Source organism: Brassica napus, chromosome C7, assembly GCF_020379485.1.
Source record: "Brassica napus cultivar Da-Ae chromosome C7, Da-Ae, whole genome shotgun sequence".
NCBI lineage: Eukaryota > Viridiplantae > Streptophyta > Magnoliopsida > Brassicales > Brassicaceae > Brassica > Brassica napus.
The window spans coordinates 26,509,969-26,535,304 of NC_063450.1; the positions used below are offsets into that span (position 1 = coordinate 26,509,969).

A 25,336-nucleotide genomic window follows, 5' to 3' on the forward strand; every position below is an offset into this window, starting at 1 on the left:
ATAATCTCAGTTGGTACACGACCCTGGACAAGGCGAAGTGAAACTCGGCCACTGTCTCAAAGTCTTGGAATCTGAGACTCATCCATTCATGTTTGACCTTTTGGTAATAACACCATTGTGTATCTGGACTTTAATTCTGCCCAAAGGTTACGAGGATTCTTGATATGTAAATACTGATTTCTCAGTTCCTCGGTGAGATGATGGCTCATAATAGTTTATGGCTCTTAACTTTTCACTTTCAATTTCATCATTTCTTTGAATGATACATTTCCCGAGTCCTCTAGACTTCAGGGCAATTGAAGTGTTCATTTCCATTCTGGATAATATCTTCCAGAGAGATTTAGAATGGTATAATTCATGGGTTCAAATCTCGGCATCTGAAATCATATTATCAATTTATGATTTAGAATTCTTGCAACTAATTAAATAATCAGTGCATATGATTTCATAAGTCTCTTTATGATACTTGGACCACACGGTCATGTTTTGTGATGCTTAGACTTCACGGCCATTATTTGATACAACGATCTTATGGATCGAATCATGATGCAATCCAGTTTATATAACCATCCGGATACTAGGCCACACGGCCATATGGATATGCATTTAGCCAAACGGCTTTTAATCAATCAAGGGCACAAGGCCGCAAGTGTGTACAATGTATTAGGCCACACGGCCATATACAAAACGGGATCTAGATGCATTCAATCCTATTTCTTAGTTGCATATCTATTAGGTTTTAGAATTAAATAATCTAGCAACCTAACTCTCATTCAATATGTAAATTCTTTAAATCAATCTTTCAAGCTTTAAGTAATGAGAGATTTAAGGTTTCAAGACCTTTTAGGAATTTTAAAATTCGAAATTAGGATTTTAGTTTAAACAAGATTCAGATTCAAGTTTTAAAACAATCATAATCATAGCTCTAGGTGATCAATCAAACACTCAAGTTTCAAATCAAAATTAAAACCGATTTTCCAAAATTAGGGTTTTAGGGGATTTCGAAAACTTTGATCTTTGATCAAGGGGATTTGATTTGAGATTCAAAAACCTTTAAGGTTCTTATTTTAATTGTTCAATGGATCAATCTCGTTTTTAGGTTTTAGATCGAACTTATAGAGCTTCGATTTACTCATAAGGGATTGATCTATTTAACCTATGGCCTTTAGTTTTAGAGATTATATTTTAAGGTTTCAATCTTTACAAAACAACCAAATTCGATTCTTGTTTTCAGATTTCAAATTACCTTTTTTTTGTAGGGTTGAACCGGACCACCAAAGTCAGATGAACCTCTAGTTGCACACAGACGCGAGCTGGCTCCTTATCAGGTCGCAAGCTACTGCCTTTGCGGATGATCTGAATTACGAGCTGGCTGTGACGCGAACGTGAGCTGGCTCTGTTGTGTACACCAAGCTGCGAATGTTTAGGATCAGGAACGCTTAAGAGCTTTAGCTGATCAGGTGTTTGCAAGCCGGAACGGAAGCAAGAACAAGTTAGGGTTCTTCGGGATTAGATCTTTGCACCAACTCCTCTTAGCTCATAAAATAAAAACAAGGAGTATTAGATCACATGAACACCATAATCTGAACAAGATATCATCAAACAACTAAGGTATGATAAACTTATCTTTCACAGGATTTGAATTTAGCTAGAAAATCTTGTTGGTTCGGATTAGGGTTCCAAAAGATCAAGACGGCGCCGCGTATTGTTTCTGCGATTGTGGGCGCGTCTGAGATTGGATCAATAAACGGTTTGCGCTGATGGATTCGTCTCGTCAAGAGATTCAAGATGATATGTGGCTCGTCGTCGGGTTCATCAGGGTTGGAGAGATCGATTGATTTTAAGTTGCGCCTGGTTTAGGGTTTATGTGTGACGGATTTTAGGTTAAGTTTTGTCTCAGGGTTTTGGAGTCTATCGTGCTGATAACGTGTTGTAATTAGAGAGTTTAGAGACTGAATACTTGATCAAGGAGGTTCCTTTATATAAGGATTACAAGATGAAGATAAATGGAAAGTATCCAAAATCTAAACACACTAGGATTAGAAAAACTACTAATACATAATAATGGAAAGATTACATCTATTAGGAAAAAGAAAGGGTTTTCTTTTCTCCAAGCTTTGTGGCTCTCTCTCTCTCCTAAAGTCGGCTCTCTCTCTCCTCTCTCTAGGGCTTCGGCCGTCTCTCCATCTTCTAGGTTTTGGGCCGGTCTTGGACCGGGCCTGGTTAATGGCAATCCACTCCATGATTTATAACAGTTTCTTATATATCGTTGATAGAATATTTTGAATATTGTGGAAACTAAATTATCACTACTTGGCCAGTCTGGACTTGGATTTCGGCCCAAGTGGTTTACATGGTGGGCCATAACAGATGATTGGTTCACCTCCTGGCATTAGTCGGAAGATATTTCAAACTCAGGTCAGGCAGTGTGGTACGCTTTCGGGCTAGTCCACTCTGTAGCACTAAGTGCGTTCCTCTCGGGGTCAACCGGATCAGCCGATAAGATTTATAAAAAAAAATATATATTTTGAATATTTACTATATTAATTTATTTTCCTTAGTTCGATCTCTTGAAATAGATACAACTAGAGTTTCGTACACATGTCCGTGTATTTGGTTAATAGAATAGATATATGAATTAATGTAATGGTTGCACAAACATGCGTCCCATGTTTGTTCAATTTATAATATATAACATTTATAATTGATCGACGGTATTTAATTGCCTATAAGTTGTTGATTGTTCATATTGTGATTAGATATAAAACAAATCAAAATAATATGTTATATAATATATTCGTCAATTAGTATTTTTAACTATAGTAACCATTTTTATGTATTTTATTTTTATTTTAATTAAAACACCAATTATTATATTTATGTATATTATTATATATATATTTCCAAAAATGTATTTATGTTTCAATAAGATAGATAGATATATCTCTAAGTTTTTTTATATGCAAAATAAATTTTACTTCTATGTTCAGTCTTGTGGAAAATATTAAATTAAAATTTGTTTGTTGTATTCTTATAATCAAAAATATGTGTGTGTGTGTGTTAATTATATTAATCATAAAATAATTTAACATATATTTGAAAACTAACTATATATGTTTTAACAAAAAAATTATTGTTTATATTTTGTATGTGAAATGACATAATAATATACATGAACATATAGCATTTAAAGGTTGTAGTCACATTTTCAATAAATTTGTTTAATTTATTGTAAAATCTTTTTGGAGAATAATCCGGTTAAAGGGTAACTGTAATTTTGATTATAGAATAATATAATAAAATAAATGATTTTTAGTTAATTAACTAAATTTTGGATAGAGAAAAACCTAACAAAATAATTAATTAATTAATAGTTACTAATTCAGTGGCACACGTTGGTAAATATTAAGGTGAATTAAATGTTATTTTCAAAAGATACATCAATTTTAATAATATAGACTCATAGTTTATTGAATGGTATATAATATAATCAAACAAAAAGTAATGAAAAATATGACTGATTTAGATGAGCCAATGATAATTGTTAATGTTTTATCTAAATTTTTTAATCTTATATTAAATTAATAGGAACAAAGTTTTTTTCTTAATTACTATTTTATATATTGTTTTAAAATTTTAGAAATTGTCTTAAATAGCCACAAAACATGCTTTTATTTCCAAACTAGACCACAAGGTTTAGAGTGATCAAAATATATATCATTAAAGGGGTAAATGACAGTGATACATTTTTCTACAGATATATTAAATAAATAAATATTTAAATGAAAAAAATTTCGAATTTTACTATGAAACGACTAAATATTTTTGGAAAACCTTCCTAAATGTATATGATATCTACATGCATTTGAATTATATGCATATTTAGGAAAACATTACTGAATAAATATAATATTTCTTAAAATTTAGGAATATATTAATAATATGTATAATATCTTCATAAAGTTCATGAAAATTTTCATAAATGTGTATTTAAGAATACATTCTGAATTGAATATTTAGGAAGATCTTCGTAGATATATAATTTATAAATAACTTACTAAATTTGAATTATATGTATATTTAGTAAGATATTCTTGAATATGTATAACATATTCTTAAAGTTATGGGAAGACTTTTCTGAATTTGATATCTAAATTTTATAAATATTTAAATATGCATATAAATCAAATTCAAGAAGATGTTATACACATTTAGGAAGACCTTCCTAAATACATACATGTTACATTAAAGAAGTCTAATTGCAAGTTTATGAAGGTATTTCTGAATTTATTAAAAATAAAATTGAAAAATTCTGGAAGATATCCTACATATTCATGAATATTTTCCTAAACTATTTTTAAGAAAAAATGTTTTTCAAATTTTTTTTGGGGAGAAACTAGAAAAAAAAATTAGAATGTTATTTTTTGGAAAAGTAAAATTGTGAATAAAGGTATAAATATCATTTATATATATATTTGATAAATAAATAAGTAAAATTATAAATGAATGTATAATTATCATTTATCCATTTAACAAAATTTAATTTGGTCATTTTAATAATTAGAGACTATTTACGAATTTGAAGATTTGCCTTTTTAATTTTGTTTTGTTTTGTTTTACACTAACGTTTTCCAGGCGCCTTTGGTAGTTTATTTCAAAACCAAATATCATTGTAAAATGCATGTTTAGATTTATAGGTTTTTAACGTACATTAAATGAGTTATGAATGGGTTGTTCTGGTGTTCAAAAAAAGAAAAGAATAGATTGTTCTATGTTACTTGTCTATATGTTATGCTTTTAACTAGACTTTAGATCTAGTAGCTAATAACAAAAGTGTTTTTTTGACAAAATAAATGATAAAGTAAATGAAAATCATCTTGTGGTTTAATTAATTAATGGGATAAAATACATAATTTGGAAATTTAAACTAACAGCATGTTATAATTAGTAATTGCCACAAACATTTTCGCTTCATACAAACAACTAAAAAAGTTAAACCATCTGACTTATAGTCCACCATTGAAAGTCCTTGTGATCTTAATGGTTACGTTTTATTTTCACAAGCTTACTCACATGTATTTTTTCTGCATATTGTACGAACAGACAAATTTAGTATTTGGTAATAAGCTGATAAAACAATTAGCCTTTGGATGACATGGTGTCCACTCTTCAAACCACCACAAAGTTCCCTATCTATTATCGGCGACAATATCAAATAGGATGTAAGCCACTAAACTTAACCATCATTTGTTTGTACATTATATTTGAATATAAAATTAAATAAGCCATCTCATCAGTTAAAACTCCATAATTCGTTTTCAACATTCACACAGCGGATAATTCACGCAACGTATCAATGTATCATTCACACAGGGCCGCAAAGTGTATTTGGAAACCAGGTAAATATTCCTCCCTCTATTTTACGAATATAAAAGTTTTGGACATTTTCATGCACTTTTTAAAAATAATTTTACAATAGCAATCAATCATTACTGTTTCAAATGTCATAATTTTCAAAAAAAAAAATAATTTATTTTAATAATAATGATCTTAGCTAGTATGAGTAAAAAGAGTAAACAAACTAAAAATTACATTAAAACACATAACTCCCATTTTTATTAAATGAGTAATAATCTTAAATTTTTATCTTTGATCGGAGTAAGAAATTATTTTAAACTGAGAGAGCCACATTTCATGTTACTTGGACTCGAAGCAGTCGCTGATCACACCTTTTGTTTTTCCATATTAGAGCATCGCCAATGAGGAACATCATTTTGGGGATGGATAATATTTAAAATGAAAGTTCGAGGATGAATTGTTCCAAAACCTACATATTTTTTGAATTTGTTAATATATTACATTTTAATATTTAGCTTTAATAATAATCAATTTTAAGCACTAAAATTTTATAAGTAAGTAATAAATATACAATTAAAACATCAAATTGAGATTTTAGGATTTTCTTATATTGTAAAACCAAAAATTCATATATGAGTCATAAACCAAACATCAAATTTGAGATTTAAGGATTTTCTTATTTTTGGTTTTACAATATTTATGACTCATATATGAACTTTTGGTTTTACTGATAATATATATTTGAGTATTAAAGTGAAATATTATTATAAAAATTAAAGTGATACCTAAATAATATTAGTAGAATAATATGTAAGTTATATAATTATAAAGAATAAAATGAAAAGTAAATAATTTTTTGAGGTTTTGAATAGTAAAACATCAAATTTGAGATTTTATTATTCAGACACTCAAAAATTTGAAAGTTTAAAAATTTGTTGGAAAAGTTAAAAACTTAAAATTTGAAGGTTTAAGAACATGTTGGAGATGCTCTTAGCTGATCAAAATTGAGGAGAAATTTCGAAAAAAGATGCGCTGGGATGGGTTGTTAATTTTTCCAATTCCATATCAGCTGGCTACTTGGACCATCTATAATCCGGGTTACACTGAACACTTACATGACATCCTGATTATTACCGTAGTCGAATAGCTCTAACACTCGTTGGGAGAGGACTCCCACTAAATTATACGCCCTCTGTTTGAATTTTTTAATTAGTCAGTGTTTAAGGTTTTTACACAACTATTAAGAAATTGTTAACTTTTATTCATTTTGCATTAGTTAAGCTTAATCCAACTAAAAATTATTCAATAAAAAGTTAGTCAAAAACACCAAATAACATTAAAATTTTGCATAGAAATTTGAAAATATTATTTAAATTGAAACAAAAATAAATATTAAAACGCCAACTAAAAAGAAAAGAGGGAGTATATATTAGTGGATTCAGATATCCGTGACTAAATTTATTGATTCTTTTAAAATGATAATCCCACACGTTACTCATTGTAATGAAGCCAATTAGCATAATGAAATATAAGAAAATCCTTTGAAAATAAAATAAAAATATGTAATATTATTTAGATTATATGTTATATATATGATATATTACAAGTAGCAACAAGAGATGAATAGTTTCGTGAATATTCAGGTTGATACAGAATTTTCTTAGATGTGTGATGAGTGGACAAAAATGAATGATGTTTGCAAGTTGATTATATATTATATAATGTAAGTGCATGCTTTTGATTCTCGAAACTATTTGCTTATAACTTACGGATATATAAGTTATATATAAGTTCGGCTTGGACGTAAAAGTCTAAATATAATTTGTTATACATTGCTTGCTACACTACATTCTTTTTATTGGTACGATACTTTATGATTCGTTATCACTATATTATTACTACCTTGACAAAAACATTATTAATTAGTGATCTTAGATGCTAATAAACCAGCCATCTTGATTATGCAAATATGTATTCCAAAAAAGAAGCAACATTGCTCTTCATACGCAAGTCTTTATAACCAATAGTCCAAATAATTAATAAATTATAATAGGTGTGTAACCAAAGAAACTTACGAGATACGACCTAACCGGTTTGGATCATATATATAGAACAATACTATAGTTAGCCACACATAATGGATAATTATTTGATAAAATTAAAAAAAATGTATAACTAAAGTGATGCATAGATAACCAATGGCTGTAAAAATGCACTCGTATATTGCCTTTTGTGTCAGCCCAATTTGGCTATATAAGCAAGTACGCTCTTGTCTGGTGTAATCATTCACAGTTATAAGGCTCATAGTCAAGTACAATATTGATACATCAATACAATCAAGAAAGAGAAACCTATAGAAAAAGAAACATAGATCAAATGGAGAGTGAGAAAATGTGGGGAGGCTTAATGAATAGAGTGAAACCATACTTAGCAATGATATCTATGCAATTTGGTTATGCCGGTATGTACATAATCACCATGGTCTCTCTTAAGCATGGCATGAACCATTACATCCTGGCCGTTTACCGCCACGCAATCGCCACGGTCGTCATCGCGCCGTTTGCTCTATTTCATGAGAGGTATATATATAACTCTTTTTGTCTTATTTGTGAATTAACTGACAGAAAATTCTACACCAAAGCTCTATAGTAGAAAAAGAGTATGTCAATTAACATAGCATTAACTACTATACTACCATAATTTCGATGTCTATGTAAGTTTTGCCGTATCTAGGTCATACAAACATGTTAAATCTTATAACTTAATAAAATCAAGTATGTAATTTTTTTATTGTTATGCGTATGCAGGAAAACAAGGCCGAAGATGACGTTCCGGATATTCCTTCAAATTGCGCTGCTCGGATTTATTGAGTAATACTCGTCCATTAGTCTCATAATACATTCACAACTAAACACTATAAGAACAATCTCCGCATATTTTTTGAAGTTCTTATATAGTTAATAAATATATTAGTAGTAGTGATAATTAAATAAAAAGGTCATTAAATGGGTGTTACTAAAATGATAGGCCGGTGCTGGATCAGAATCTCTACTACGTCGGGATGACTTACACCTCAGCGACTTTCGCTTCTGCTACGGCTAATGTTCTTCCTGCCATCACCTTCGTATTGGCAATCATTTTCAGGTTTACATTATTTTTCTTGATTCTTGTAAATAAACTCATCAAACATTTCAAGCTTAGATTCGTATTGACTCCATCAGAAAATTAAAATTGATTCCATCAGAAAATTAAAATTTTCTTATTAACTCTTTTTCTTGAACTGAACATTCTTATATATCAACTTGTTAGTGAGATTATTAATATATATTTTTGCTGCTGGTAAATTGTCCTGCTTTATTCACTTTGATTTTATTTTGAGGATTTTGACTTTTAATTCCCATGCCGTGGGAACAAGATTATAATTAATGGAATCATAGGTAAACACAGTTATCAGTATGTTCGTGGAACATGATACCCCCTGAATAATTAATTAATAAACACCAAAAGAAATATACCGTGTGAGATCATTACAATTATACTAACGTAAGATGCCATTAGAAGTCTAGAACATGACTGTAAGCCAAGTTAAGAAAAACATGACTGTTGTTTTCCATGCAAATGTAATTTTTATAAAACAATTAGACGTAAGCTCGAAATAAATTCTTTATATAAAAATTTCAGATTAGAGAGCGTGAATTTTAAGAAGGTACGAAGCATAGCCAAAGTTATCGGAACAGTTATTACAGTCTCCGGAGCACTTCTCATGACTCTCTACAAAGGTCCAATCATTGACTTTATAAAATTCGGTGGTGGTGGAGGAGGAGGCGGTGACGGTGCAGGAGGACCTCACGGCGGTGCAGCATCAGCGGCTTTGGACAAACACTGGGTTCCGGGAACTCTAATGTTGTTGGGGAGAACTTTTGGTTGGGCCGGTTTCTTCATTCTACAAGTGAGTACCAATTAATACATAATTTCCGGTTTACTCAATAACCATAGAAAACTTCTAATGGTTCTGTCTTATTATGTTAAAACGCAGTCATTTACACTGAAGGAGTACCCAGCTGAGCTATCATTAACGGCGTTAATATGTTTGATGGGAACGTTAGAAGGAACTGCCGTCTCATTGGTAACGGTACGTGACCTGAGCGCTTGGAAAATCGGCTTCGACTCTAATCTCTTCGCAGCCGCGTACTCCGTAAGTATATATAAATTAGTTTTAAATAATTTACTAATGAAACTGATTAATTAAAATAATTAACTAAATAAATTGGTGATTAGGGGGTGATATGTTCGGGAGTGGCGTATTACGTGCAAGGAGTAGTGATGAGAGAAAGAGGACCTGTTTTCGTTGCGACATTTAATCCTCTATGTGTCGTTATAACTGCAGCTCTTGGTGTTGTTGTATTGTCTGAAAGTATTCATCTTGGAAGGTATTTTTTTCTCATTTTATTTCTTTCTAAAATTAATAATTTTCGTTATTAAATTGTTTTCTTATAATATTTTTTTGCAGTGTGATTGGAACGATATTTATAATTGTGGGCCTATACACTGTTGTATGGGGTAAAGGCAAAGATAAGAGAATGACGGATGATGATAGCAAAGAACTTCCGGTTAAGATTTCGGTTAAAGAGGTAGACGCCAATAGAGTCTTAGCCGGAAAATTGGAGATGAAAACAAAGGAAGGCCAGGAGACTAATAAGGCTAATCAAGCTGGGATTTGAGGATACTTGAGTGATAAAAGGCCTTTCTATGTATATTGTTTATGCTTTCTTTTCTTGCTTTCTACGGTTTGGCAGATCATATGTAACTGATGAGATTAATCAAATCATCTTATAGTTAACAAAAAGGTTTTGCTCGTTAGTAGGTTTCCATGTCGAAACAAAAGTGAATCTTCTAAAATCCATGAAACTTCAGGTTTTCTTGCCATTAGAAGCGTTTCTACCAAGACTCTTAAATTAGCACAACATCTTTTTCGAACTTGAATTTACAAACAAAATAAAATTAGGCTTCGTCATTGTATCTAATATGCATAACTAATTAGATTACAATTGATCAAAGAACAAAAGAAAAACTAATTAGGTTTGTTTTCTTGTTCAACAACTACATAGCTTTTTTTTTTTTTTTTGAAACACAACAACTAAATAGCTTGATAACAATTTTTACTTAAGAAAAAAGATATTTAAAATAGTAATGGAGAACCAATTCATTGCAATCATCTAGATGTTGATGTAATGTAATATCTTCCGAGAGTTTAGAGATTTCAATTGATCACTGATCATAGTGATAACACCAGGCCTGGTCGTAGCTCGCACTCTTAAATATCTAATTTTTGTTTCTCGAATAAGAGCATCTCCAAAGTATTACTCCAATATTTACTTCAAAATGGTGTAACTCCAAGATGGAGTTGAGTTTTACTGTAATGTATTACTCCATTTTTTTACTCCAAAAAAATATTCACAAATTATTCCTTTTTTATTTAGTTAATAATTGTTAGTAGTACCTTCAACTTATAAAAATTAAACAATTAAATTAACTATTTTATATTTACAAAACTTTCATAAAAATATATTTTATTTAAATTAAATATTTATTAATAAAAATACAGTTAGATATTTTCTTCCAACTTCAATTGGTGTAATTTTCATCATATGCAATTTTCCTAATTCAAAAACAAAATTATGCATTAAAAGAACATAAAGAAGAAAACAAAGTTTTGTTTTGTATTTTAAATTACGTACTTGATCCAAATGTTTCTGCATATATTAAGTTTAACAAGTACAATGTTATCAATCGAAATGTTGACCCACAAGATAAACAAACTCATCTATTTTGTTTGAACGATACTTCACTGATTCCAAAAACAGTTTACAGAATTATTAAATCACTTATTTCTATTATATTATATTATATTATAAATTATTACGTTTAGTTTTGATTTTTATTAGTTTATGCATCTTTTATGAAAAACTATTAAATAATATTTTGTGGAGTATTATATTTATTTTCATGTTATTGTATTATTTTATATATTATTTAAGTATGAAATAAAAATATTCAAGATTAAAAGGACCATTTCATAAATAAAAAAAGTTCAACTTCAAAATGCAAAAGTAATATTTTGTAACCCTAACCATTAATCCATTTTAGAGTTGAATATAAAGTGGGATTAAGAAGATATTATTTCAAAATGAAGTTTGGAATAAAAAATGAAGTAGAGTCAGAGATGCCTCGAGAATAAACAAGTACATGAGATGAGATGGTAGCCGAGACAATGATACAAAAACATAAACATGTGATGTATGAATAGACGAAGACAGTTTTTGGTTTCTAATTACCGCATACCCAGCTAAATGTTCCACAGAAGGTTTTTATTGGATTATGACCACCTCGAGGGACTATGAAGTGCTCATTACCCAATGGATCACATATTTGTCTGGCGTGGAGTGGTACATATGGCTGTTGCTTTTCTTGATGCCTTCATACATATATTCACGATACAATTTTTTACACACTTCTCATCCATTACATAAGAATGGGAGATTTGTGATGAAAACATCATTGTAAACAAAATTTACAATCTTTAAAACACTGAATTTTTTCTTTGATACTTGAGCTGCCATATCGTACAGTAGTTATTACACCTTTTAAATCATATATGTTTCTTTATTGTGGTTTTAAAATAAGATGATTCAGTACAAAGATTCCAAGTCAATGTAGATGTATTTATATGTTTAGTAAATTTAGTTTTAACAGGTTTTAAAAAATTACGACCAGTTATTAAGCTGTCAATTTTTTTTTGTAAGCTAATCTGAACAAATATTTGTTATAAATAAATTGTAACTAATTGTTCTCACTAATATTATTACGGGACACTAATTTTAAACCCACATCATCACATAAATAATTTATGACCTAAATAAATACTTAAGTAGCTTTTATAAAATAAATGACAATTCTCCTAAACAGGAAAAACGATTGTTTCTATATATACTTGCTATATATATTATATATAGACCACAAAGATAAAGTTAGAAAATAACATTCATTAAATAGGAAAGTTACTAAATTATTTTTAATAAACTCAAATTTAAAAATATAAAAAAAATTATTTAAAACTAAATTAATTATTTAACTATATCATAGACAAAACAAAACAAAATTTTAAGTTTTCAAGAACGTTTTTCAAATTAAATTTTTGTTTGGTAAATATTAATGAAATATTGAAAAAATATATTTATTTATATATTATTTTAATTTAGAACTAAACTAGAGCTTCAACAAGAACAACGGTACATAAGTTCTTGTATATAAACGTTTCCTTTTAGTTAAATAGAAAAAGATGTTCATCTATACAAAAATCCTCCATTTGTTTGTTTTGTAAGAAATTGATGAATTATCTTTTACTAGGAATTTTCATGCGCCATGCGCAGATATAAAATATTTAAAAATGTTATATATAAATAAAATTTTCTATTTTTATATTTTAGTTTTATCAGTTTAAAAAATAAAACCATAATGTAATTGTTTTTAGTTTGATTTATTCAAGTTTACTTTGACCTTTTAATTTTGCATTATTTAACTTTTGATAAAAATAATTGAAATTTATAAAGTTACTTTATTATATTATTATTTATTTAATTACCATTTTTAAATATGTCTATTTGTAAATATATAAATTATTTCTAATAATATATACATTAAATAAAAATAACTTATATATGTTGATAAAATATATTTTAAACTACACTTATTTTAATAATAAAAATATGATTCATATATTGATGTAAAATTTTAATATTCGTAACTATTATTTATATATAAAAACATATTATTTTAATTGATATAGAAAAGTTATTAGGTATCATAAAATCTTACCAAAATGAATATTTACTGAGAAAAAATATTTTTGATATAAAATTTATTAGTTATTACTATATTATGAATCTTTTCCAAAAATATAAATCCGTATATAAAAAATCATCATTATTATATTTAAGAAATCTTACCAAAAACATAAATCTAAATATAGTAAATTTTACTTGTCACAATTAGATTTATGCTATGTCATATTTCTTTTAAGCCATGTCATTATTTTTTTGTGAAAGTTAATGTACTGAAGAAACATATACAAATCACTTTTCAAATATAGTGTAGGGGATTTCCCTCCATAGAATCACAAATTAAGTTTCAAGTTATAAATATATTATAAATATGCATGTATTATCTTTTGATAGTAATAACTGGCCAAGTGCAAAACATAAATCAATGGTAAGTACATTTCTTTTATTTGCATGTCATCAAATGTTTTACCTAAATCCAATGCACTAGTTTAAGATATTAAATATGGTGATATATAGTGTTTCAGTTCTTGCAAATATTTAGTTGTTTTGCTAACTTCATGGCTTAAACATAACTACTTAATGAGTTGTTTTGGTTCGTGTTTTGTAGGACAAACCTTACAGCAAACAGACTGAGGCCAAGCCCACAAGATACATACCGCTATGGTAAGATAAACATCACCAGAACAATCAGACTTGCTAGCTCTGCTCGACAGATTAAAGGCAACCAACGATACGCCCTGAACAGAGCATCATTTTACCCAAGTGACACCCCTTTGAAACTAGCTGACTTTCAAAATTGATGGCGTATACACGCCTGGAAACATATCTGACCAGCGCACAAAAAGAGAGATATTCCCTGTCACATTTGTGATGCAAACTGATTTCGGAGGTTGTTTTCAAGAATTTGCCAAAGCTGGCACCTTGATGGTTACTCTTTCTTCCTTTTCTGGTGAGTTAAATATTACTTTGACTGTTTTCTCTTGGTTTCTCTAAGCTCTTTTATTCTTGAACCTCATACGTTCATATTTGCATCCAAGATATCCATACGGTACGCAATATATATAGCGTTCTCAAACCGAGAGATAGACCTTAAGGAAGCCAAAGTTATGTGCGTCTTCTAATTGTTGACTTCATGACCATTTTATTAACCGTGTGGACTTTGGTCTAACAATCAGAATGTTACTTGGGAAGTGGAGTCCTACCAGTAGAAAAGTGTACAATCTATACTCACGCTGCACCGTTTAGGTGAGATCCCCCAATGGGGTTGATTGGGAAGGGCTTTAGAAGTGCTGTTAGATCTCTCTACAGCCTAAATTATTTCTACAGCCTAAATCTTTGCTAATCATGTTTTGTAAATATTTTTTAAAACTACATATTTTTCTTTCTTTTTTATTTATTTTTAGCTGTAGAAAGCCACAAATCTAAAGCACTTATTTTTTGTTTTAGAAAATTTATACGTAAGTTTTAAATCTTTTTAAACTTACACCTAATATTTTACTGCAAAATTATTTACAGCCACAGCAAAAAAAAATCTACAATTTTATTTCTAAATCAAAAATATAAAGCTACAGCTCCTTTCAATCATCCTCATTGATTCGTGATGGCATCTCTCAACAAGTATCTCACTTTTGAACAATTTAAAAATAAGAGAAGAATTGAAAGGCAAAAAAAAAAAAGTTGAGATACATATCTTAAATGAAAAACTTCCAAAAATAACTGTTTTCTCTTATGTGTCATTATGTGATTGTTATATTTTTATTTATTTTTAGAAGTTATTTACATTATTAGAGAATAATAATAACAAAATATGTGTGAGAGGCTCATGGTAGATACTTTACCATTGATGACACAGTTGGCCACAAAAGTTGAGTCTGTTTTGTGTAAAATGTGGACCATTGCATGAATCTGTGTAGGTGTACCCGAGATCATGGACTGTAATATACACTAGGTAATAATCCGCGCCTTGCGCGGAATGTGATTATTATTTTCATTATTTTTTAATAAAGAGACATTAATCTGTTTAATCTGGATATCGGTTCGGTTTTAGGTTGTTTTTTGGTTTTTAATCTCGAAAAATATAATTATAATTTTAAATCAATATTTATTTGGTTTGTTTGGTTAAAATGTTTGATTTTTTTTGTTTTTTTTTTGCTTGTGATAATTAAAAATTACTATTATTTGTTTGTTTTTATGTTATGAATCTTAGATAGTCGTGATGTCGAACCAATGGTTTTGTATTATAGTTTTTAAATGGATAATAATTAAAAAAAAAGAAAAGAAAATTATTAAGACAAATCATTTTACTACAATTTGGTCGATAGTGAAAGAGGCATTAAGAAAAAAAAATTTTAACTTCCAAAAAAATAGATATTTCAGTTGTGGTAAATACTTAGTTATAAGGTGCCCACGTCAATGTGCACATGTATGTGTATGTAAAAGTATATAAATATAGTTGATAAATATATAAAGATACTGTTAATTAGTATTAAATGACATTTTTTCAAAATATACATGAAAAATAAAATTCTTAAAATGAAATTATTTAAAAACAAAAATATTGGAAAATTTATATAAACTATAATATATAACTTACATATAATTCTTTAAATATATGTATATATATATGCATATAACGGATCAAGTTGGATATTCGTTCCTATAAATATTGATATTTGTGATTTGCTTTTTTTTTAATGGATATTGCATTTTAGTATTTGATTTGCTTCGTAGAGTAACAGATATCAGGATTTTTCGGTTCAAATCAAAACGGATAACGAATCCAATCAAAATTTATGAATAATTTGTCCAGCTCTATTTGTAAACAGTAAAAATAACGTAAAAAAACCATGCATGTGAGTTTTATATTAAAAAACGTAAAGTAGTGTGAACATATTTATGTAGAGTTTGGCTGATAAGCTCTGTACATGTGACATGTGTTCATTTTAGTGTGAACGCATTTATTACAATGCTTCTACACGTGACATCTGTGCAGTTTAGTGTGAATGCATTTATTACAATGCTTCTCGTTTATATATATATCACCGGATCATTGCATTGCATGAATCTGTTGTTTAATAATTATATCGTCCTATTAATAAACTTTGTTTGTTCGTGATTTCTATCAGTCTTTCAGCAATTGTAATTCACGTGTTGCATTTTCTAATTCAGTTAGATTTGAATTGTTCATTGAAATCAGTTATTTTTAAGAAAATGGATATACTAAATTTTTCAGCAGCTGAAAAAAAAAATATTTACTTGATAAATACAATAAACACACACACTAGTATTATATCAATACATAATAAAATAAAATAAACAAAAACAACATATATTTTATAGAGAATACACAAATTTAAGAAAATGTGTAATTCATAGTTCGAATCAGGTAGTGCAATCGGCAGGTCTCATAAAGCAATAAGCGTTCATAATAATACCGCCGTCAGAAGGAACCGCATACTGCATTTTAGTATTTGATTTGCTTCGTAGAGTAACAGATATCAGGATTTTTCGGTTCAAATCAAAACGGATAACGAATCCAATCAAAATTTATGAATAATTTGTCCAGCTCTATTTGTAAACAGTAAAAATAACGTAAAAAAAACCATGCATGTGAGTTTTATATTAAAAAACGTAAAGTAGTGTGAACATATTTATGTAGAGTTTGGCTGAGAAGCTCTGTACATGTGACATGTGTTCATTTTAGTGTGAACGCATTTATTACAATGCTTCTACACGTGACATGTGTGCAATTTAGTGTGAATTCATTTATTACAATGCTTCTCGTTTATATATATATCACCGGATCATTGCATTGCATGAATCTGTTGTTTAATAATTATATCGTCCTATTAATAAACTTTGTTTGTTCGTGATTTCTATCAGTCTTTCAGCAATTGTAATTCACGTGTTGCATTTTCTAATTCAGTTAGATTTGAATTGTTCATTGAAATCAGTTATTTTTAAGAAAATGGATATACTAAATTTTTTAGCAGCTGAAAAAAAAAATATTTACTTGATAAATACAATAAACACACACACTAGTATTATATCAATACATAATAAAATAAAATAAACAAAAACAACATATATTTTATAGAGAATACACAAATTTAAGAAAATGTGTAATTCATAGTTCGAATCAGGTAGTGCAATCGGCAGGTCTCATAAAGCAATAAGCGTTCATAATAATACCGCCGTCAGAAGGAACCGCATACTCTGGATGGATGTTTTCTTGTTGATGGATGTTTTCTTGTTGATTGCAAAACTCCTCGCAAACTTGTTCACAGGTGGTTAAATCAGGATTTTTCATTACATTCATGCACTGATTTGAAATGCAATATTTTCTGCACATTACATCGTGTGAATGAGAAATGTGTGCAGAAAACACTATCATAATCATATCTATGATCATGAAAACGCTTGATTTTTTCTGAATCCCCATGACGTATGTATTTAATTATCACAAATGCTAAGAAGATATAGCAATTTCTTCTTTTTAAATCGTAAACAAGATAATTTGTTGAGTAATATTAGGTTAATGTAGGTGATTTATATAGTAATAATAACTATTTTAATAGTTGTTCTAAATCAGTTTATTAGGTCTGTTTAGTTTTGTAAAGTTTAGCTGTGATTTGTCTATTATGAAACAATGGTTAATCGTTTGTATTGCAAATTCTAGCTTGCATATACATCCATAGATCATTTTGGTTTATTTTGTAACCACTTGTTTTTAGGCTAAAATATCATGGACTGCGATATACATATCACTAGACAATGTAGGAATGTGGAACATAAGATCAGAGTTGTGGGAAAAACAATACTTGAGACAACAATTCTACATGCGAATGTTTAAAAACACATCTCATCTTGTCTCAGAAGTATAGTTCCATATAATTTGATCCTTCTCATGCTTAATACAACTTAAAGAACATAAAAGTCACATCAATGTGTGTTTCATCAAGAGCAAAACAATCTAGAAAACAAGTAACCATGACAACCTTGCACAACATCTAGCAAAGGAGATGTCTGACACGCTTCACTAGCTTCACGATCCTTCCATTTCTCTAAAACCGTTTCAGCCACAACTGCAATACGATGCTGCATCACCGAAGCACCCATCGGTCCCACTAAATTCAACCTGGTTGCAGCCGAGACGACATCTCTCAGCGTAACAAACAGGTACGCCCTCTGAGAAGTCTCGGCATCCATCCCGAGAAGGCCACACACAAGCCCGAAGATCGGAGCGTGGTGGAAACGCAGCTCCTTGGAGGAGCCCAAAGAGGCGTCTCTGATCATCTTCAGAGATGGGATCTCGGTGAAAACCGAAGCAGCGATTCGGAACAAGGCTGATCCTTGGGAGATCGATGCCTTTGAAGAGACTTGGTTGGTTAAGGTAGCGTCGAGTAAAAGATCGAGTCTTTGCCATGTTTCTATGTCTGGAGATTTGAGGGAAGAGTAGACAAAAGGAAGCAACAAGCTAGCTGTGTTGTCCAAGACATGGATGATGTGGGTTTCGAGATCTGTCGGAGATGAAACTAACCGTGTCTGAACAGCTGCTTCGAGACCGAACGAATGAGCGAAGCCTCCGGTTGGTAAAATTGAATCGAGGAGTTGCCACTGGCTCCACTGCGAACAAGAAGAGGATCTTGACGCAACGCTCTCGCTAATTGAATCTTCTCCGATTGGTTTTGCCATCAATCGAACAGTTTCTTATCGAGAGTCTTCGAAAAGAGAGAGAGAGAGAGAGAGAGAGAGAGAGAGAGAGACTTCAGAGTCTGGACGGAGGGAGAGAACGACGACGACATCGGCGAGAAGACACTAAATTATACTTACATTTAATTATTCTCTTTTATTCAGTACCATATTGGTTTACGGTTCAATTTCAAATCAAATGAAAACCATGTGGGAACCAACGGAATTGCCTCTAAACCGAACCACACGACTATTTTTTGTCAATCGATTCCCATCAATTTACCTTCAAATCTAGATGTTTTCTTATAAAAACAATTCATCATAGACATATTAGTAAATTTGGGTGATCCATAAGCGTAGACCTAGGCAGAATATCCAGATGCAAAGATCGATCAAATTTTGAGATAGCGAACCAAAATCAATTAATATATATATGTTTTAATAAGCGAAGATTCGCTACATTCGACCCGAATTAAAAATCGAATGAGAATTCAAAATAATCAAAATCTAAGTATTTTTTTTTGAATAACAATAGCCCATTTCATTAAGAAGAAGAGAGTTCAGTACAGGTACAAGATAGAAGAGCAAGCCAACAAGGCCGCTTTTGCAAGAGCATCAACGACATCATTATGCTCACAGCGAATGAAAGTAAATGCAGAAAACGTAAAAGATAAAGATAGAGACTCGATATCGATGAGAACTGTAGCATCCCGGAACCTGAAAAGAACCGTCGGGATAGATTTTGGACAGGAGAACAAGCAAGCTGGTCGATTGGCTTAAGGTCAAGCATTCTAAGGTTGAACGGAAGGGTTAAATGGTCTGAAACTTGATATAAGGGGTATGCCTTGCAAGGAAAACGTGGATGCCTTGATTCAGATCATAAAAAAATGATTGTGAACAATATATGACGAAGGAATGATCAGAAATGATCATTAATTGTATAGTTCGGGTCAGAAAATGCACCAAGGGACTTATACGGATAGAATGTGATGCGGTGAGGAAGCTGGACGGGCTGGAGTAGCTAATCTACCAGCTGAATCAGCTGAACACTCAGCTAATCCAGCTAAACATTAGCTGCATACTCACTGATCAGCTCACACTAGCTGAACTACTAGCTGAGCTAGCTGGGCGAGCTAGCGGTTAGCTCTAACTTAGCTGACCTAGTTGGTTGGCTACTGACCTAGCTGGGTGGTCTGACACTGTAGGTGGACACTGAGACAGGTCAGGGGCGGATGGTAACTGCCAGGCCCAAGGGGTGCGATCTGAACCATTGATTTAATCAATGGCCAGAATTGATACCGAAAGGATGCAATGGTTAGAAAAGTAACCACCATTTCTCCTATAAAAGGAGGATAGTTTCGTGGCTTTCCAGGCACGCCAGGGCTTCCTACTACATCCTGAAACACAAAGAAAAACAGAGAAAAGACAGAGAGTTGGTCGGATTCAACATCCAAGACCAAGAGTGGTTTGAAGGCCATAAAGGAACAGTTTTGGGAGAGATCAAAGGGGAAGTTATGAACGACCCTTTGATAGTTTTTGATTCATGTTGACATCACCCAAAGCATCCTCCAGGGCCTGAGAACACACGCAATTAGTCAGGGAAGAAGTGGGATGGCCGGATTCCACTTCCTAAGGCCAAGATAGCCTTAAGGGGAGAGGTGCGTGGGAAGGTAGTTTCATGGGAGATGGTAACGACCATGTGATGGTGTTTGATCATGGATGATCACGTCTTAGGCTTCCTCTATGTCTTGGGAACACACACAAATATCCAGGAGAGAAGAGAGAAGGCCGGACTCCACTCTCAATGGCATGGATATCCTTGAAGGCGGATGCAGTGCAAAAATCGGTTTCATGGGAGTTCAAGGGAAGAGATGAGCGACCCTTGTATGGATCTTATCATTACTGGAAGTATATGATAAGGTCTGGATAAAGGCATGGCTTGGAGGATCATGGCCGTTCATGATAAAGAAGGCAGATGATCTAGTCAGATCATGTATAAGGTAACTGATTTTATAATTACTTTTCAGTTCATGTTTCTGTCTCTTGTGGTGCGGTTAAGGCTAAGTATGGCATGCCCCTTGAAGACCATATGTTGTGATGTAAACTAAGGATCCAGGACCCTGAGAGAAGGGCGGATCTTAGTTGATCTAACTCATCTGTGTGGGATGGAAGTTAGAGGCCACTCATTGGATAGTTATCATGGTGTGTGGTTGTTCTGATCATGGTGTGAATCAATGATCCGACTCATGGAGGAGACACATGGGGGTCCTAGTACATGAGAAACCATGTGGAGTGCAAGGTCCAATTCGTTTGGAACCAGCAGCAAGCCGTGGAGGTGAGTAAGGCCAGTACTAAGTGGCATGGACCACAAGTATGGGGCCGAGTGTGTTTATCCAAGGAAGGCCGTGTGTTATCTGGTCTTGGGCAAGGATGGACGACCTGATCCATAGGTGATGGATCAAGGTGTCTGATCTGTTTGATCAAAGGATGCACCGGTAGTGAGAGCAAGATTGATCGGGTTCATTGGGACATGGTTCCATGGCCGATTAGTTAAGTGTGAAGACTCATCAGTTCAGAGTCATGTGGGGTGGTTGGTTGATTGACTTAAGATCTGATGGGAATTATTAGTACATAAGAGGACTTGGGTTCAGGGGAGCATACGCTTAAGACATGGAGGCACTGAACTAAGGCCTTGGGCCGGTTCAGGAATGAAGTCATTGGCTTAGTCGGACTGTTCATGATCAGGATCCATATGATTCGGGTCGATTCATTGGATTCTGATTATGAGAATCTCTTAGTTGGGATTTATCATAAGTTTTCATGAATTTTAATTAATTTTTGGAGCATGTTTGCTTGAGGTCGTTTTTGTAGCCGAAGACTTCCCAAAGGTGCTTGGTCTGTGGGGATGTTTGGCTGAATGACTAAGTACCAAAGGGAAGAGTTTATGCAGGTATAAGAGAGATGTACGAGTAGACAGGGAGCGGGTCGAAGCTACCTCGCAGCTCTATTAGCTGGAAGAGAGTAGATGGAACCTCAAGTGAAGTGGTTCAGCTCAGCTAACTGGATGAGTTAGCTAAACAGCTAAGTTAGCTGGGACAATGAGCTAACAAGCTCCGTGGATGTGGCAAAGGTATGATCTAGCAATGTTGCATAGATCTAGATAGAATGGTTGGGGGAATGGAACCTCGGGTTTGTATGACTTGATTTGGGTTCAGGATCAACCTTGGAGCTAGATGGTAGTTGAGTATACTAACCATTAGCTGAGGTGATTCGACCAGACAAGTATTATATTGGTTTAGACCAATAGTTAAGTAGATATTATTCCGCTGTGCATAAATTGAAATGATCTGAGCTAAGGAATGACTAAGGTAGTCTTAAGCTAAGGTCTAGTTAGCCTCGCCTTATGGGCGACATTGTAATAAAGTGCAGAATTTTGAGAGGTTCGGTCAGTGTATGGACCAAACGACGTGAGGTATCGACCGTGGCTTAGGCAGCCAGGTCGGGGCCTTACAAGTTGGTATCATAGCATGCTTGATCCTGTTAAGGACAGTGCTCAAAGATGTTGAGTTCCAAACCGAAATTATTTCTGAACACTGAGATGACTTGGAACCTTAGCTGTGGTGAGCCAAGTGAGAGTTGAGGTAAGATTAGGTTTCATGCTTGTGAACGAGGAATTTCCCAGATGAGCCGGCTTAGCCAAGATGCACTCTCCAAGGGCAAGACCCTGAAAACAGGAAGGTTAGTTTATCTAGTCATTTGGAAGTAATAGACGGATTGGACGATGGACGCTATGCAAGATCTTTGTATGGATGATCTGGACCGGGGAAGTAACATGGACCAAGGAATGGCTTAGGTTGAAAGAAACGTGCAGCACTCTCTTGGAGGTTAGTGTTATCACTTGGTGGCCGTTCAAAAACAAGTGAGCATATGCGGTGTTCATGTTGGTCTAAGGGAGACAATACATGGCTAGTACATGAGTGGGCTTGTGATCAGATGGATCAGCTTGGACTCAGTGTAAGTCAAGGTAGGATTCCTTAAGATTGATTGAATGGAATGGATCAATTCCAAGAGGAATTGGAAACACGATGTTAAGCATCTTAGTATGATGAGGATTGAGGTATACTATAAACACTTTTGTGAATGGTATGGGACGTTCACAGAAGTGTGATGCTTTGGAGAATGGTATGGGACGTTTTCCAAATGTGTGATCAAACCGAGATCCTACTCATCTAAGTACTTAATGATCGGTGGTGTGGAAACACACATACTTTTCGATACTGGAGCTATACATAGTTTTGTGAGTCCAGGAATGATCGGAAAGGGTTTGTTCCAGATGGGAACATGAGATTGTCTTGTCATAGTGAATGCGGCCGGTGGGCAGGTGATGGATTCACTAGGGCTGGTTAGAGACATCCCGGTATTGATCACAGACAGGGTAATGCATGCGGATCTGATTGTTGTCCGCCTTGAGAATCACGGGGTGATATTAGGCATGGACTGGCTTGGAAAGAATCGGCTCACCTTGGACTGTCACTGGAGTTTGGTGCAGTTTGAGAGTGGGTGTGGACCCCCGATCAGGTTTCAAGGTATTTTGTTCGACCTCTGTGGGTTCAGCAGTCCGTTCGGAACGGATGCTTGCAAATGGTTGAGAGGCCTACTTGGCTACCATTACCACTGGGGAGGTCGTGGGGGGTTGTAACCCGGACGGGATTCCGCTGGTCAGTGAGTTCGAGGACATGTTTCGGGCGCTACAGGGCATTTTCCCTGATAGGGCTGACCCGTTCATAGCAGAACTGGAACCAGAGATGGCCCCAATGTCCAAAAGTCCCTATTGTATGGCTCCTGCCGAGATGGCCGAGCTGAAGTCGATCAAGTTCAGCGAGGGATGAGGATCGCAGCACAACCAATTCGGAGATTGACCTAGGGTTGGAATAAGAATGATCAAGTCCAGTAAGGGACAAGGATCACAAGACGGCCTACTCGGAGATGGGCCTATGGTCGGGTTGAAACGGTTGAGTCCCTGAGTGGACCAGGATCGGAATATGATCAAGTCCATGAAAGGACCAGGATCGAATTATGACAAAGTCTAGTAATGGACAGAGTCAAGATGAGGCGGTTTAGTCTAGTATGGACTAAGATCGCAATATGGCCAAGCTGGGAGAGGCTGTGGCCGGTTAAGGAATGATCCAGTAATTGGTGGCTGAAATCATAAACCTTAGTGTCCGGGAAGGACTTAAGGAAAACAGAACAATCTGTTAGGACTCATGGTAGAGTGAGCAGCCTAAAGATTGGAACATGTTTGCTAGGACTTGGCTGGTGCATCGAGTGGCTTGGAGATTGGTTGTATCTACTAAGACTTGAGTACGCAGTATGTTCCTAGGGACTGAATTTGATCTATTTATGGACTAAGATCCGAAATAGAATAAAGTCTAGAGTAGACGACATTCAAAAGAAAGACATAGACTTGGTGGACACTAGAGCCGCAACCTAGAGAGTTCGGCCAGTGACACAAGGTTTGTCTTTGGATATGATTACAAGTAACACTGGTATGTGTGCTTAATGGGCCTAGACTGTGGTTAGAGTAGCCAAGTAAAGGTGCCATAAGCAAAAACCAGAATGGACTACTTGATAGGATTTTTGGTTAAGTCCCTATCAAGTGGGGGAGACTTGAGACATGTTGGGACATGTTGATAAAAATCAGACGTTTAGGTTGGGAGAAACCAAACGATGCATCTCATGATTTAAGAATGTCTAAGTTTGGTGGAAAAACTTAGTCAGGTAACAAGGTCTAAACCACAACAGAATTCGAGGACGAATTCATCCTAAGTGGGGGAGACTTGTAGCATCCCGAAACCTGGAAAGGACCGTCGGTATAGACTTTGGACAGGAGAACAAGCAAGCTGGTCGATTAGCTTAAGGTCAAGCTTTCCAAGGTTGAACGGAAGGGTTAAATGGTCTGAAACTTGATATAAGGGCTAGGCCTTGCAAGGAAAACGGGGATGCCTTGATTCAGATCATAAGAAATGATTGTGAACAAGGTATGATGAAGGAATGATCAGAAATGATCATTAATTGTATAGTTCGTGTCAGAAAATGCACTAAGGGACTTATACGGATACAATGTGACGTGGTGAGGAAGCTGGACGAGCTGGAGTAGCTAATCTATTAGCTGAACCAGCTGAACACTTAGCTAAACCAGCTAAACACTAGCTGCACACTCACTGATCAGCTCACACTAGCTGCACACTGATGTGTTGTGATTTTGCATAGTTTTAGCTTTGTTATTTCATATATATTCATGCATTAACCTTACATTTATTTGCATTTAGAGTCTATTGCATGTACATTTGCATCTTGTAGGTGTTGGATGAATTGTTTGGAGTTTTGGAGGTGATTAGAGCACAAAAGGAGCTTTCGAGGAGTCTTGAACCGAACGTGTGAAAGAC

General features: G+C 33.3%; 2 protein-coding genes and 1 pseudogene across 2 annotated transcripts; 1 reads left to right on the forward strand and 2 right to left on the reverse strand.

Moving 5' to 3' along the window:
* The first annotated feature begins 6,528 nt into the window (after window positions 1–6,528).
* Window positions 6,529–10,218, forward strand: LOC106425633 (WAT1-related protein At1g21890-like). Its single transcript, XM_048762748.1, has 7 exons — window positions 6,529–7,937; window positions 8,166–8,228; window positions 8,386–8,502; window positions 9,040–9,307; window positions 9,395–9,553; window positions 9,637–9,788; window positions 9,869–10,218. Exons 1-7 carry the CDS (start codon window positions 7,735–7,737, stop codon window positions 10,077–10,079), a joined length of 1,173 nt encoding a protein of 390 aa, XP_048618705.1. The 5' UTR covers window positions 6,529–7,734; the 3' UTR covers window positions 10,080–10,218.
* Window positions 10,219–10,450: 232 nt separating this feature from the next.
* LOC125589982 lies at window positions 10,451–12,434 on the reverse strand (annotated as a pseudogene).
* Window positions 12,435–18,065: 5,631 nt separating this feature from the next.
* Window positions 18,066–19,066, reverse strand: LOC125589980 (urease accessory protein F). Its single transcript, XM_048762749.1, has one exon. It carries the CDS (start codon window positions 18,891–18,893, stop codon window positions 18,156–18,158), a length of 738 nt encoding a protein of 245 aa, XP_048618706.1. The 5' UTR covers window positions 18,894–19,066; the 3' UTR covers window positions 18,066–18,155.
* Between the last annotated feature and the right edge of the window lie 6,270 nt (window positions 19,067–25,336).

Bases quoted from the DNA above. Each gene is read 5' to 3' on its own strand.
- LOC106425633 (XM_048762748.1), top strand. From the start codon at position 7,735: ATGGAGAGTGAGAAAATGTGGGGAGGCTTAATGAATAGAGTGAAACCA. The intron at 7,938-8,165 runs GTATATATATAA...ATGCGTATGCAG, and splicing joins TTTGCTCTATTTCATGAGAG to GAAAACAAGGCCGAAGATGA. The intron at 8,229-8,385 runs GTAATACTCGTC...CTAAAATGATAG, and splicing joins GCGCTGCTCGGATTTATTGA to GCCGGTGCTGGATCAGAATC.
- LOC125589980 (XM_048762749.1), bottom strand. From the start codon at position 18,893: ATGGCAAAACCAATCGGAGAAGATTCAATTAGCGAGAGCGTTGCGTCA.